Source organism: Monopterus albus, unplaced genomic scaffold (assembly GCF_001952655.1).
Source record: "Monopterus albus unplaced genomic scaffold, M_albus_1.0 scaffold545.1, whole genome shotgun sequence".
Classification (NCBI taxonomy): Eukaryota; Metazoa; Chordata; class Actinopteri; order Synbranchiformes; family Synbranchidae; genus Monopterus; species Monopterus albus.
The window spans coordinates 72243-88553 of NW_018128425.1; the positions used below are offsets into that span (position 1 = coordinate 72243).

The 16311-nt window shown below is 40.7% G+C and overlaps 1 protein-coding gene across 1 annotated transcript in view; it reads right to left on the reverse strand.

Annotated features, from left to right (window-relative positions):
* Positions 1 to 11122: 11122 nt before the first annotated feature.
* fah (fumarylacetoacetate hydrolase (fumarylacetoacetase)) overlaps positions 11123 to 16311 on the reverse strand; it is a 39921-nt gene continuing 34732 nt past the window's right edge. The window contains exons 14-15 of the mRNA XM_020588498.1: positions 13160 to 13277; positions 11123 to 11640 (exon numbers count right to left, since the gene is read on the reverse strand). Of these exons, the coding sequence (XP_020444154.1) occupies positions 11564 to 11640; positions 13160 to 13277 (195 nt within the window). The 3' untranslated portion in view covers positions 11123 to 11563. The remainder of the gene's footprint in view (positions 11641 to 13159; positions 13278 to 16311) is intronic.

The following is a 16311-nucleotide window of genomic DNA, read 5'->3' on the forward strand; positions in this document are numbered from 1 at the left end:
GGGAGGAGGCCCCAGGGAAGACCCAGGACACGCTGGAGGGACTATGTCTCTCGGCTGGGCCGGGAACACCTTGGCATTCCCCCGGAGGAGCTGGAGGAAGTGTCTGGAGAGAGGGAAGTCTGGGCATCTTTGCTTAGACTGCTGCCCCCGCGACCCGGTCCCGGATAAGCGGAAGAAAATGGATGGATGGATGGATGAAATTGTAGACTGGTCATTTCTTTGTTAGTGGGCAAACTTACAAAATCAGCTGGGGTTCAAATAATTTTTTCCCTGACTGTATGTAAGGCAGCAGTGGGCAAGTAAACAATATAAGGCTGAGAACAGAAAGGAAAAAAGTAATGTGCAAACAAGCAAAAGGAATGTGCATTGGTAAAAATAAATAAATAAACCACAGCATGTGCATGTTCATGGCAAAGAAGGAGCATGTCATCCAGTGTAACAGTGTGGATCACTAATCTTCTTTTAACAGTTTTTGGTCAACAGTGAAGCTCTGTTGCACAGACAAATAAGATAAATCACGCTTTGGATGCACACAATATTTGTCAGTAGAATCAACTGATTGTTGGTTTGGATTTTATTGGAATTTGTTGACAGTGAGAAAAATATGGAATTTCACCAGGCATCCTTTAATGCAGGTTTAACCTGTACCATAATTAAACATAATCTAAACTGAAAATCTAGTTCCAAATAGCAGATATGTTATTTGGTTTTCTCTCTATCCTACAAAGACACCAGACCACACACACACATTTAACTGAGGTATTTCACAGTCCTTCTCACATGCACTGCATCTTTCTTGCGCACACACACACAAGCAGTGACAGCAGAGCAGGAGCAGGGATGTTCGCAGCACTGTGCTCTGCTCTGCTTGTGGGGCTCAGTATGCAGAGAGAGGCTATGCAGCAGCTACCAGTGACTCTTTCGCCCTGGTCTCCATCCATCTGCCCCCTTCCTTCCATCTGTCCTCCCCCATCCCTCTTCGTTAGCTTGCCACACTATCTCGACTCCTCACCTATGGCCCTTTTTCTCCTCTCCCACTCTTTTGTAACGGTTCCTTAGTGAAGACTAGGGAGCTGTCCCACCTTCAGCAGCGGTGCAGGATGTGAGGGAAGCAGGTAAGAAGCCCTCTGATTGCTCTCTTTCTTTGTCTGCACAGCACTTCTCCAGCTGTTAGTGCAGACTGTGATACAGGCTGTGCTGGATGATAACAACTAATGATGTCTGCATTTTCTATCAGAAATCTAAAAGCTTTGGTAAGTGTGTATAATGGTCAGATGTGTTTTGAGGTTATTACATTTGTGCGGTGGAGTGTGAGATCAGTAACATCCATCCATTTTCTAAACCGCTTAGTCCAAAACAGGGTCACAGGGGGCTGTAGCCAATCCCAGCCAGCTGTGGGCGAGAGCCAGGGTACACCCTGGACAGGTCACCAGTCCATTGCAGGGCTAACACACAGATGGACAACCACTCATGCACACAATCACTCCTACGGGCAATTTAGAGATGCCAATCAAACCTATGCTGCATGTCTTTGGACTGTGGGAGAAAGCCAGAGCACCCGGAGAGAACCCACGCAAACACGGGGAGAACATGCAAACTCTGCACAGAAAGGCCCCAGGTCAGCCAGAACTTGAACCCAGAACCTTCTTGCTGTGAGGCAACAGCGCTAACCACCGTGCCACTGTGCTGCATCAGTAACATCAAGATTGTAATTTTTCTTTTCTTGGCAGTTTCATGAGTTTAGTTGTGCCAGAGACACTGTTAGATCCTAGACTGGGTCAGTCAAATGTTTTAAGACTTGGGAACAGAGGGTGGTGCTTGTGTCATAGTGGTATCTTCCTAATTCTTTCAGAAATACTTCACATTTTCAATCTATAATGACATATTTGTATATCAATGAAGGACATTATACATTCAGTTAGAACTGCAGCTAGTGATTATTTTTATCCACTAATTTATAGTTTAGTTTATTTTGTGTCTGAAATTCATTTTAGAAATGTGCAATCCTATTTCCCATGCAGAGCCAATACTGATGTTTTCACTTGCTTTGTTTTGTCTCACAGTCCAAATCCCCAAAGATATTGGATTATATAAAACCAAGAAAAGCAGACACTTGTCACATTGGAGATGCTGGAAATTAGCCTTGGTAATTTCCTCTGCTAAACGACCTATCGATTCATTAAATATCAATATGATTGATGTTTAATTATCCATCAGTGAAACACTTCATCCATCAACTAATCTTTGCAATTGCCACTGTCATTGCTTTGCAAAATAACACAGTTTTCTAATATGACACCCCAATGCTGAAAACTACATTACTTGACCAAATGATTAGATTTTTCAATTATTATTATTTTCTTTTTTGGCTATTTAGTGGCATTGGAACAGACTGTCAACACAAGACTTACCTTAAATAGGGGTTTTCCTCCGCACCGTCTCCAAGTGCTTGTTCATGGGAAAGTTGTTGGGTTTTCCTCGTAATGTTGTAAGGTTTAGACATGATTATGTAACATGGCCTGACACAACTGTTGTTTGTGAATTGGGGTTATACAAATAAATTGAATTGAAATGAAATGCTTTGTGTAATTTTTTAAATGTGGATGCAGTTCACCTCTGTCTGCATCCTGTAAGGACAGATGGTTCATCGTGTTGTGCCCCAGCACTGACCATATTCATAACTATAGCCACATACTGAGGACTAGTTTTTTCTTATTTAAAAATAATCATTCTAAATTATCTCACATATTTCATGATTCAGATAATTTCACAAATTATTCACAGTGAATTCCAGGAGAGCAATTGTGGATTTAAGGGTTAATTTTAAGTTGATGTGGCCATTAAAATACATTTGGGTACCTGATCTCATGCTTTCCAGCCTATGCTCTTCTCAGGAAAATTGCAAATATACCTGTCATTGTGGTAAGAAGTGCTCTGAGTGAGTGTTATCATTATTATTTTGGATCAAAACAAGCACCAAAATTTGCTTTGTGCTGTCTCATTAGGATTATGCCTGTTCAGCTGAAGTAAACTAGCATAAGAGGACAGGCTTAACAAAGGTTTATTACATATGGCACCCTTGAGACCTACTTCCTGTGTTGGGTGTGTGGGTGCAGATAAATAGGGGGTTGGTTCTGGGAGACTGGAACATGCTGAGCCTTCTCAGTGTCATGGGCCCAGCTCAGTGAAACACCAGCTAGTGAGAGGGTGCCCACCTGATGACCTTGTAGACCTGCCTTCACTCCTACACCCACACAGAACTTGTATTGGTGATAATATAGCTACAGATTCACTGGAATTGTTTATAGTCAGACAGGACCCGGCTCTCAGAGGTGACTGCCATTAAAGCCAGCTGGACCAGCTTAACCTGAGTGAATACAAGTCAGATGCTGTGTGTCAAGCCACATATCTGCTCTTTGCTTGGGTGAGGACAGGGTTCAGGATGCTTTGTGTTAAAGGCAGGTTAGGTCTGGAAAATGGTGTTGCTTATTGTGGGGCTCCGAAGGTTTATGACAGCATGGCCTGACACCCCCCTCTTTGGGGCCAAATAATGGGTAAACATCATTTAAGTAGTATACTGAGCTTCCATTGGAATACTCTCCTATTGTATTGTTGACAGAATACACACAGCCTCAACTGTGCCTCTCCTCCCACCTCAGTGTAAGCTCATTCTTTTATGGTAGGAAAATACCAAACACACCAATACGCAAAAGAAAGTCGACATGCGTCCACGGAAAACTGCATAATGACTTTGAAGCAATGCAGAAATTGTGCTGACAATAAAATAGAGCCCCTGAAGTGGTGGTGGCAGAGTGATTACAGAAGGCTGCTGCCCCACTCCTCTACCATAGTCTGACTGGTAACACAATTAATATTTGGGGGAAATCACTGGATTCTTTGGACGAACATCTAAAGCTGATGACATCAATGTGGCCTCAGGCATTTTAAACATTTTGTGTCATGGCTTTAATCCCTGGCTTTTCACTCCCCTCTGTCCTCTTAATGACTGAACATATCCATCTTCTTCCTTTGTCTGTGTATCTCCAGTAGGCCTTCAGGATGGTAACAGAGCATGAGGGCGTGTCTGAGGACAGCAGCAGCAGAGAACAGCAGTTATGGAGGTGGAGTGCACTGCAGAGCCAGCCTTCGTGGACGTGGATCAGGGCCTGACTCTGGTCTGCATTGCCTTCCTCTGCCTGCTGCTGGTTGCCATGATCATCCGCTGCGCCAAAGTGATCATGGATCCCTATAGTGCAATCCCCACCTCCACATGGGAAGAACAGCACTTGGATGACTGACATTCTCAAACATATCATGTATATGTGTGTTCCTCCAGGAAACCAGACATAAAACCAACAAAGTCTTCAACCATAAAATTATGTTTCTTCAAGTGTAGTGAGGCAATGCTTCTGTATGAAAACATAATGACTCTATAATTGGCTTCATTTTCAAAATTCTTATATTGTTATGTACCTAACAGTATTTTATTGTACCACTTTGGAGCATTTCAATAATTCTAAAATGAAAACACTTCAGAGTACATCTTTTCCTGTGCAGAACTTCTTTTGAATATAGATTTGAAAATGGTTCTGCTATGGAATGGAAATGTTTTTAAATCTTTCAGTTTTCTGAAAGGATTTTTTATAGCACCAAGACTATTTTGTGGTGATAAAAGTAAAAAGAAAAAAAAAATTGTCTGGTTCTATAGAGAAACTTTTTTGTTCAGAGTAGATAAATACATACAAACCAGGCATGCATTCACCATGATGCATATTGGGAGGACAAAATATAAAGAATGCTTCATCCACATATGCAGCTCCAAGTAGAAAGAAAGTGGCCAACTAAAGCACTGATGGAGTAACATGATTACAACTCCAGCATTAAGCACATAAACCTGGCTTTTTCTATCTACCTAAAGATGTCTTCAGGAGGCCCGGAGCTGCCTTACATTCCTACTGGACCAGCAAACACAGTCAGCAAGGCCAGGACACACGGGTCGTGAGAGAATGCACCCTCCCTTTATATCTCAGAGACGAGAATAACAAATTATCAGAGGATGAACCTGAAGAGAAGTCACAAAATTTGGAAAATTCTGTGGCACCAAAATCAGGCTTTGTTTTTACCACTTAAACATGATTAGAAAATGGAGCAGAAAGTACAATGTCCCCTATGGAGACAACCTGTCATGAAAAATAATTTTTTATAATTTCATCAGTCTCAAGTTGTTGTTACATGTTAAGCTAAAGCTTGATTTATGGTTCTGCATCAAATCTACACTGTAGGTAGTAGCCTTGTCCCCCACACCATAGCCTGATGTGCTCCTTTCCAGAAATGTAACTGCAAGCTGTGGCCATGCAGGCCACAACCACTGCGATTGGTTGCATCATATTTCTTCGTTCATGTCTCTCAGTGGCCAGACATGCACAGAAAATCCATCCTCGTTCTGGCTCAGTTGGTTGTACAGACCATCACCTCTGACATCTTCTCTCTTATCTGTGCTGCAGTAATTTCAGTAAAAGTCACTGCTGTTCAACACCTATTAGTTTTAACTCCAGCATGACTGGCTCAGTTTCAGTCACCACTAAGTGGTGAAGAAACACAACACAGTTGCATAAACACACCTCCAACTAGTGTTTTGGTGGTGTAATTGCAGGGTGGCACAGACACACCAGCACACAGGTGTAAAGGTTCACAATGGCATAGGGTCTACATAGATTCAACACAAAAGCATAAATCAAGCTTAAACATGGTCATTAGAACTTGTGTTTTGTGGTTTTGGCCATCATTGTGCTCAGTAATATTAGCTCTCACCAAGTTGTATTCTGAGACCTGGGAACATGGCGAATTGCAAGAAAGAACAATAAACTATCACCCAGTCTGTAACTGTCTGTCAGCAAATGTAAACATCTGTTGCAGTATATAGACCAGCCACTGTTTCAGCCTGGACCTATAGGACCATACTTACTTTAGATCATCTGACCAAACTGATTAAAACTATTAGCTTGTGTTAAACCTGGCTGATCGCCCAACTGCTCGTGTTTGTCATGTTAGTCTTTCTGATCATCAGAGTAACAGTACAGCACCTGTGATCACAACTTCTGTTGTAATTACTAATAGAAATGCTGGCCAAAACTACTAAACTCTGGCCCAACCTAGTCTATGTGACAAATCGAAATGATACTGTAATGGAATACATGCAGTACAGTACATGTTTTGAAGAGATTCGTTATATTGATCAAATTAGCTTTTGTGTGCTGACAATCATCTATATGCAGGCACCATGTAAGAATGACACATAATGCCATGTTAAAGTTGACTAGGTTAGGTATAATGCACAATCGGAGACTGTTTCTGCTCCACACATCGTATGATAAAGTGTTAGCATGAGCCTCTAGGTAAACGGATGCAACAATCACAATCACTCGCCTTCAGTTTTGCCACCATTCAATGGTTACATCGAGCCAACAAAGTCTAACAAAACTTGGTTTCTGAATGACATGACAAGTTTAAAGGGGCACACCACTGACTTTGCATATCAAAATTAGTCTGCTTATGGGACGTACTAGCCAGTTTTTTTGACACTCTCATAAACAGGGCCGGAATCCAGTGCCATCAGCTCCACTAACTTCTTCCATGCAATCTCTAATTGAATATTGATTTTTTTCTATCCATGTTCAGAGAAAAATGATAGCCTACTGCCATAGGTGCCATTAGCAGTAGAGACCTTCATTATCCACATAGTGAACTTTCGTGATGTTTTCCCTGTGCAGCAGCACATGCTTAAATCACTGTAGGTAATGTTTCTATTTGTTCTGGGCTAGGACACCAAAAATTACCTGACCACCTGCCTTTGTCAGTCACACGGTCAGTCCTTTGAATGTTGTCGCAGTCATGTGAGTGTCTTCCATCTTGTAAAACTGATGATAATTAACTCATCAGCATAGGGGCTTATGATTAGAAATGTTATTTTTAATGTCTGCTGAACAAAACAAACCATTACAGTAATATAAGATGTTTGCATTCTTACATACTGTATGTTAAAGACAAACTGAAATATAAAATCCAGTGTTACATACATGTGATTTAGCCAGGTAATGTTCCAGCACTGCAATGAGAACCTGGAAGTTCTGGTTTCATTTTAGTCCTCTGTAATATCTTCTGAGGTTTTGAGTTTTGTCAGGTCTGAGAAAATAACCATGGCAATGCCAAAAGATGCCAACTCCGCAATGGGAAGTATAGGTTTGTGGGTTTTTGGAATTTATCCCATACTAGGGTCTAAATTCAGACTATGGGCCTGTGCTTCTGTTTTGGCCATTCTGTTTATTTAATGTTGTCTAGCAAGTTTCTAAAATTGAAACACCAAATCAGTGGAGTGTCCTTTTAATGCAAGACATAAGTAAAATGTAGAGAGGCCTTTGTCTATCGGTTTCATTTTAAGCCACATAGGCAGATTTTGTATGTTTTCTATAGAATTGTGACTTAGTTACAGGGTTTGATTGACTTGCATTTGCTTGAAAATCACTGTCTGAGTATACATATTGAGCATTAATGCTCAGACTCTCTATGGACATTTAGCCTTTACGCTAGCAGTTGTGTTATGTGCTAGATAGCATGTCCTCACCTCATGCTGTACAAAATGCACACACACATGCACACAAAGGCAAAACAGGCTTATGCAGTTCAGTATGTCAAGGCTGAACTACAGTATTACACCAAGACACCATTGCCTTTATATAGAAACTGATTTGTTTCTTGTTTGCTTTGCCTGTCTCAGCTATTAGTTTAGAACAAGCAAAGGAGCTCTTGCTCCTATTAACTGAATCTGTCTTGAACTTATATATCAGCATAGACGGAATTTATCACCTATGAAATGAGTGTCAGTTGCATGATATTAAGTGCCTATGCTTCCAGTAAACCACAGAAGAGACATTTCTCACAATGCTGATTCCACATCAGCCCCCAAGTCCCTTTACATCCTTGGACAAATACTTTTATTTTTATTTTTTAAGCAGGGAAAAGGGTGTGTCATCCCAGCAAACACCCAATGTTGGGCATGTATGTTGCATCTAAATCAAGTTGTACATTTGTGAGATGTGCGATAGAGGTTCAAAACCTGACATCTGGATATGACTCATGTTGGATATCTTTGGACATCTAATATAAGTTCAGTAATTTGACGTCTGGCACAGACCACCTTTCTACATCTGAAGATGTACACAATAGGTGGGATATTTGGACATCTGGTCCAGACTTATTTTGGACATCTATGACATATACCCACTAGACACCAAGATGTGCTGAGGCTGTCTAATTGAGGTCTGTGTCCAACACTGAAAATGTGGTCTACAGCGTAGCCAGGATGAAAGTTTTTGTGACATTTTTATGAACTTTTTCTGTATAATTTGGAGACTGATTAGATGTCTTCTCAAGGTTCAAAATAAAAGTTCAATCAAAACCCTAAATGAAATAAATTGTGAATTTATTTAGGTGCTGATCAGTTACTGCTGCCTGACTTTTTGTATGTCACAGCTAATAAGGCAAGAGGTTCTTCTACCACATGTCTGTAACACTGGGTGAAGACTTACAGACGTGTGGTGAAGATGTCTAATGGATGTCTATAAATGATGTTGCATAAGCTTTAATGTTGAACCCTTTGAAGATGTCTGATGGATGTTCAAATTGAATGCACAGAACATGTCCAAAGAAGACGTTGCATAAAACTTTCATTCTGGCCACTCAGTGGACCGCTTTTTCAGTGTCTGACTCAATCCTCGGTTAGACGTCCTTAGGACATCTCTGTGTGGCAGGGGTCAGTATGAGAGTCAGCAGTTTACTGACACACTGGAGTTAAAAATTGAGTGGAAGTTATTAAATAACTCCCTGTTTGAAATGCTGTGTGAGATAAAGAGCACCCTACACAGCTGAGCAGTAGCACAGAGTGGACAAGGGTGAGGAGTAATGCCCAACATCCACAGTACACAGCTGCATCGTGTTTCCACTTCCAGTGTGGCTCTTTTCTCCACTTCACAGTTTTTATGTTTCAGTTGTTTTCATCTGAAATTCACTGCAAATGCCTAATATACATTTATCGCCAACTGTCTTACAAATAACACTGAATGGTGCGTTTCATTTCTTCCTGGCTTGGCCCTGATCAGACAGTGTTTTAGCAGCCCAGGGCAGCTTTTTGTAGTTGCTTTCAACGAAAGTGAAGTATTTTGCTGGCTGCTGTTGTGCTGCTGACCATCTTGTGTTCTTCTGCTCTGTCCACCTCGTGGTTCTTGCAGTAGTACCCTGATCGCCTCCAGGTGAAAAAAACTTGAAAAATTGATAGGCAAGCCTTTCGTGCCGGTGACCCAAAATATAGCATTGACCTACAGCGAATAAATGTTTCCCCACTCGGCAGGACCAATGGACTGTCTAGGTGGTGGTCATTTTGGTGATACAAGACCCAACCCTAACACCTAACCCTTGCTGTGAATGCGCTATTAGGGCGCCTTGAGGGAATTTCTTCAAAGTTCTCAAAAACCTCATGCTTGTCCCATTCCTGTGACTTCGACTGGTTGGCGAAGACATACAGCCAGGAAGCTTCAGCAAAAAAGGCTGTGTGGTGCTCCTCTGTGCACTTTGTCTGATCAGGGCCTTTGTCTTGACACAAATATGTGGCAAACATAATGTATTTATAGTACTACTACTACTGTGTTTGTGTTTGTAAACAAGAATCTAGAGAGGTAGAGAGACAAGGAAGAGGAGGAAAAATGAGGGGAAACATGCTATTACATGGGTTTTTCTTTGTCCTTTTTGACATGGCAAACAATTATGCTGTGTCACAGCCACATGGTCTCACCTGGTTAAACCTCTTTTTGTGATCTCTGTGATTACTGTCACACAGTTCAAATACAGCTGAATTCATTGAAAAAATGTGAACATGTATGTGTTCTCTTTGTTACTTTTTATTTTCGAATGACATTAGACTAGTAGTTTGGTAGGTTTTCGTAAATTCTATGTGTGACCAGCAGTAATTTTCAGACTGGTCAAATCATCATTTTTTACCATTACATTGTCTGACAAAATCAGAATGAATAAAGCATAATAACATGTCAGGTCCGCTCGACGCGACCTGCCTCTCTTTCTTTTCTCTCTCCTGCTTTTCTCTTTTTTTGTGGGATCCGCGCCTCAGCTGTGTCGCTTTTTGTAATTAGTGACTTGTGGGTTGCCACGCAGAGCTGAGGCGCGTTAGGTAATGATTTCCTTACCTTATTTATACCTCTGGCAGACGCTCCGCCGGCACAGGAGCATTAACTACTGTAATGTGCATACCCCGTAACAGCCATATATTTCATGGTATGTCATTATGTTTTCCACGCTGACAGTTCCTGTGCTGTGGATTGCATTTTGTACGTTGGTTATATGTTTAGTGTTATAGGTCCACGCTGACAGTTCCTGTGCTGTGGATATCTTTGTTTTTTCCGTGAGGTTAGCTAGACGTATTTTTTGTTATCCACGCTGACAGTTCCTGTGCTGTGGATCTCTCTTTATGTTTTTTCCGTGACGTTAGCTAGACGTATTTTTTGTTATCCACGCTGACAGTTCCTGTGCTGTTGATTTCCGTTTTCGTGCGTCCGTCCTCATGGTTAGCCTGTCTATTCACCTGTCCGTCCTCATCCTCCTGCTCACCTTAGTCTTGCCGTTAGTTTGTCCTTGTACTGTATTTATTGACTGTTCCTTTTTTTGTGTGTGTTCCCCACCATTAAACCACCATTTTTACTAGCACCTGGGTCAGCAGTTTTGAGTCCTACCATAGTTCTCCCTCACCCTCTGGCCTGGGAACGCCTTGGGGTTCCTCCTGAGGAGTTGGAGGGGGTGTGTGGGGAGAGGGAAGTCTGGGAGGCTCTGCTGGGGCTACTGCCCCCGTGACCCGGCCTTGGATAAAACAGACGAAGATGGATGGATGGATGGATGGACAGCTAGGAAACATCTTTCCCTGTACAATGAAATTCTTACTTTGCTGTCCACATGAATGCCACATAATACAAGTGAAATATAAAGTAAGAATAACTACAAATCATTAAATGAGCAATAATTTCAAGAATAAGTTCTGAATGCCTCAGTGATTAAAGTCTATATTTAGCACACAAAGTTGACAGAAAAACAAAAGACAAACACAGTGATATTAAAATTTGATTATTTCATTATAAATCAGGAGCAAACACACAAAGCACATCAATAACACTGATCCTGGTAGAGCAATAACTGTGATATGAGAAAATCCCTCTGCTAGATGAATAATGCAAAGGATTTCAGTAACAAGGTCACTCTGTGAATCTCCAGAGCTCTGAGACTATGTACTGACTGATTCTGAGAAAAGTCCATCAATTAACTAAAACTGGAAACATTTTAAGAGTGTTGTGTATGTGTGTATGAGAGAGAGGGACATTTTGTGAGCAGAACGTTTGGCGGTAGTTGTCCTTTGTAGATAGTGAACATCAGAACAGGGTGAGATACTGTAGGCGTGTCTTTTAGTGCTCCACAGAAAGATGCCCCCGGAAGTAACAGTATGTGTGCTTCAGTCTTGCAGGGCAGGGAGGATGGTTCCAATGCAGGAGCCAAACCCTACCCTGTATCCATCTCCTTGACAGTAACCTACAAAGACGAAGAGATTGGGCATTGATTATAAACATGTGGTTATGGACATTGCATCTATTAACAAAAACAGGTCTGAGACTGGCCATAAAATTTCGTTTGCTCTCCAAGACTCTGAGTGGGTGGGCTGTTGTTTGATTGACAGCTCAGCAGTGAGGCAATATGAACAAATAACACTAAGTATAGCAAAAGACATACAGTGTTTAGTTAGCAGTGCTACTACACCACACAGTTATGCAATAAAGGAAAAACATTGTAAGTATTTTTTGGAATTATATGCTTTTATTACTGAGTCTACTCTACAGAGATGACACAAAAGGGTAACAGAGACAGTGACTGACATGGACCACAACAGTACTTGTCAAAATCTTTAAAGATTTCCTTCTTGCAACAGACATAGGCCTTCTAACCGTGCTCATACTCCTTTACCTCAGTGCCTCTTTCGGTACATCTCTTGTTCACTATTTGTGGAAGTTTTCCTGCTACTGGGCTCAATAACACAGCTCTTTTTTGGGTTACATCTTATCTAACTAATAGAAAACACTTTTTTCAAGGTAAGAATGTCAGGTCAGTGTGTGCTGCAGTTACCCAGGGTGTTCCCCAGGAGTCACTTTTGAGTCTCCTTAACCTCTGAATATTCTTCAACACTGGGAAATATACTTTCATTGCTACACCACTCCCCCTCCCCCACTGACCTCACCAGCTGTCTTCAGGTCATCAACATCTGGATGTCAAACAACTTTCTTAAACTTGGTAGTAATAAAAGCAAGATTAGCTAAAACTGAACTTTCCAAAACACATACATTTAAAGCATCTGTTGATTCAATGCTTCATTATCTCATGCACAGATTATTTTTATTTAGGTCGTATGTCCAGTGTACATCCCATCCTCTCTTATCACAGCTCCCAGGTTTCTTATTCTTGCTCTGGTAACATCATGCAAAGACTATTACATGACCATCATCTTTCATATTCCCAATAACTGTCTTCAGTCACTCCAAATCAAACAAAAGTCTGCTGCAAGGAGCAGTACTTGCACCAAGCCCACCAGACAAATCACAGCCTTCTTCATGCAGCTTGAATGGCTCCCTGTTTATCACTGGACTCACTTATGGATTCTATTACTTGAGGAAGTAGTAGGAGGTAAAGTAGTAGGTAAAGGAAGAAAAGTCAGAATATCTTGTCCTCTGCTTGTATTCCTGGTCTATACACCAGTAAATGGACAATCCAAAGATGTATTTTCCTGTGCATATGGATAAAGGAAGTGAAAGCAGATCTTACAATTACTGGAAGTTTTCTTTTTATCTGTTGCTACATCATTTTATTCCTATAGCATAGGCTTTATACCATAACATTAGTATTAACAGTGAAATAAAAACTTGCATACAATCTGATCTTATTTTTGTTGTTTTTTTTATTGCTAATGTATGTTGAAAACCAGTTTTGAAGAGGTACCGCTCTGTATGCTTCCAGAGCATTTTTCAGTGATCTCGCTGCTGTGATAAAGGTTCAGTCTAACCTGTGATGATGACTTCATCTCCATCCTTCAGGAAGGTTTGTGTTTCTCCTCCTCCCAGATCAATGCTCCTAGTTCCCCTCCATGACAGCTCCAGCATGGAGCCAAAACTCTCTGGATCCTGTACATACAAAATAAAACCCCGCTGTGTATAACTCTTATGTGATTCCTGCACCATTGAAATAGTCAGATAACATATGTTTTGTCTATTAAAAATAAAAGCTAATTTATTTTTAGTGCTACTGGTACAGATCCCTGATAGTGTTTTGAAAGAGAAAGAAAAATGAAAGAGGGATAAAAAGAGACAAAGAAAACAATACATAAAGCAAGGAGATGAAATGTGCAAACTACAGAATATTTACATTTAACATAACATGTATAATAACATTCATAAATCAATAAAAAAGCCACAAAAATTCATTTATCGGAAATTGTAATCATGAAATATTAGGCCTGGCTTAACCATAGTGCCTAATTGACATACCTGAGGCTTGTCTAATGGACAGCGGTAAGTTATTCCAGAGTTTGGGACCAGCAACTGCAAAGGCTCGATCACCTCTAAGCTTACGCTTTGTTATTGGGATACTCAAGAGAAGCTGATTGGCTGACCTCAGAGAGTGTGTGGGTGTATGCCAATGAAGCAAATCAGATAAGTAGGATGGTGCAAAGCCATAAAGGAATTTAAAACCAAAGTAAAATTTTGTAATGGACCTGAAAATGAACAGGTAACCAATGTAAGGAAGCCAATACTGGAGAGATATGCTCATATTTCCTTGTACCTGTTAAAAGACGTGCTGCTGCATTTTGGACCATCTGGAGGTGAGTGATAGAAAACTCACTGACCCCAAGATACAACGAATTACAATCGTCTAAACGGGAGGTGATAAAAGCATGAATGAGCGTCTCAAACTGCTGTCTAGAGACAAATGCTTTTACTTTAGCCAACTTAGTTGAAAGAAACTAGATTTAACGACAGCTGCAATTTGGCTGTCGAATCTTAAATCAGGGTCCATCTTGATACCTATATTTAAAATATTCTTTGTATTATATTGAGCCAATGAGCCCAAGTCAATAGATGGGGAAACAACAGAATCACCAAATACCATCACCTCAGTCTTATCCTCATTCGCTTTAAAAAGTTAAAAGTGAGCCAAGATTTAATGTCGTCAAGACATTCAAGAAGTGTACTAACAGAAGAGCTCGCCTTATTAACCGGTAGGTAAAGCTGGCAATCATCTGCATAAAAATGAAAGGAAACACCATGATTCCTGAGTATAGAACCGAGTGGAAAAGGTAAAGGGGAAAAAAGAAGGGGTCCAAGGACCAAGCCTTGCGATACCCCATACAAAAGGGGCTCAGAGGAAGACACAGCATCTCCGAGTTTCATGCAGAAGGATCTATCCTTAAGTTAAGATCAAAACCATTCCAGAGCTATACCCCGGATACTCACCCAGTTCTCTAAACGAGAAATAAGAATATTGTGGTCCACTGTGTCAAAAGCAGCAGTCAAATCTAAGAGCACTAGGACCACACAATTCCCTGAGTCAGTTCCAAGAAAAATGTTGTATAAGACTTTCACCAAGGCTGACTCAGTACTATGCAGGGTTTTAAAGCCTGACTGAAAAGTCTCAAGAATATTATGCTCATCTAAGAAAGCCAGTAAGTGAGCATAAACTATCTTTTCAAGGACTTTGGAGAGAAATGGCAAATTTGAGATAGGCCTAAAATTTGAGAACACTGTGGGATCCAGACCAGGTTTCTTAATCAGCGGCCGCACCACGGCATGTTTAAGCATCACTGGAACCAGGCCAGAGGATAAACTACTATTAATAATGGAGAGAACAAATGGCCCTACAACCGGAAAGATTTCCTTTAAAAAACAAGGAGGAACAGCATCATTTGGGGAACCAGAGGGATTCAGTCGCCCAACAATCTCCTGACAATGGGATAAGGACACACACTCAAACTGGTCGAAGACAACAGAGCAGGGACAAGAAACAGAAAAATCATAAGCAGGAGATAAAATTTGAGCTCTGGTAGAAAGAACCTTGTCATTAAAAAAGAATAAAAATGTTTGACAAAAGGCGGGGGAAGACTCAAAACAGGCAACCTGAGGGACATTCAAAACTGAGTTAATAACTTTAAACAACACACGAGGCTTATGACAGTTTGACTGAATGATATTAGAGAAATAATTTCTCTTAAAATTTTTCAGTTTTTTGATAATCATGCCAAGAGTCTCTAAGTATCTGAAGTGACACTTGTAGTTTGTCCTTTTTCCACTTGCGCTCAGCCCTGTGATACTTACACCTGGCAGCATGGGACTCTTCGTTTAACCAGAGTTCAAGCCTAGTCCTAAGGCGCCTGGTCCTCAATGGTGCCACCGCATCGATGGCGGCCTGACAGGTAAAGTGAAGGTGTAACGCGAGCTCTTCTGTATCCATAGAATCAGGAATAACAAAGTCTCCATTAACAAAGTCAGAGAATTGAGTAAGAGTGGAGGAATTAAATACACGGCAGAGCCGCGGAGCAGCGCAAGGAGCCAGGCCCGGCCCTAACCAATTTGGTACCCTAGGCAAGATTTCAGGTGGCGCCCCGTTGCATCGCAGTAAATTCTCATAAGAAACGTAATAGCTTTGTCTTGGACTTTCTTTTATTTAAATAAAGCAATTGCACATTCAAAATACTTAGAAAGAATTAAAGAAACAAATACAAAAAAATGAACTGAACATATGAAATACAATATAAATAGCTTACATAAAGTACCTATTAATACTCCCAAAATAAAAAGTGTAAACAAGTGACATTAACTTAAAAATACAATATAAATACGGCACTGTGCAAAATAAGATATTAAAGAAACGAGTAGGCACAAAAAAATACAAGGATTTAAATAAAAATAAAAAGATGATCTTACAAAGACCTCTAGTGGTGTTTTTGGTACTGCCGTAACTTAAAAACTACACCATCACCTCCTCAATCTCACATAACCTGCTACAGCTTTACTCTCCTGGTTTTTCTTGCAGCAAAGTCATCTACAACATCATCATATGACAACTGATTTGAGACCACATGGTTTATGCTTATAATGGCAAGTCCACTGAGACGTTCTTGCATCATAGTAGATCTCAGGTAAGTTTTAATCAGTTTGAGCT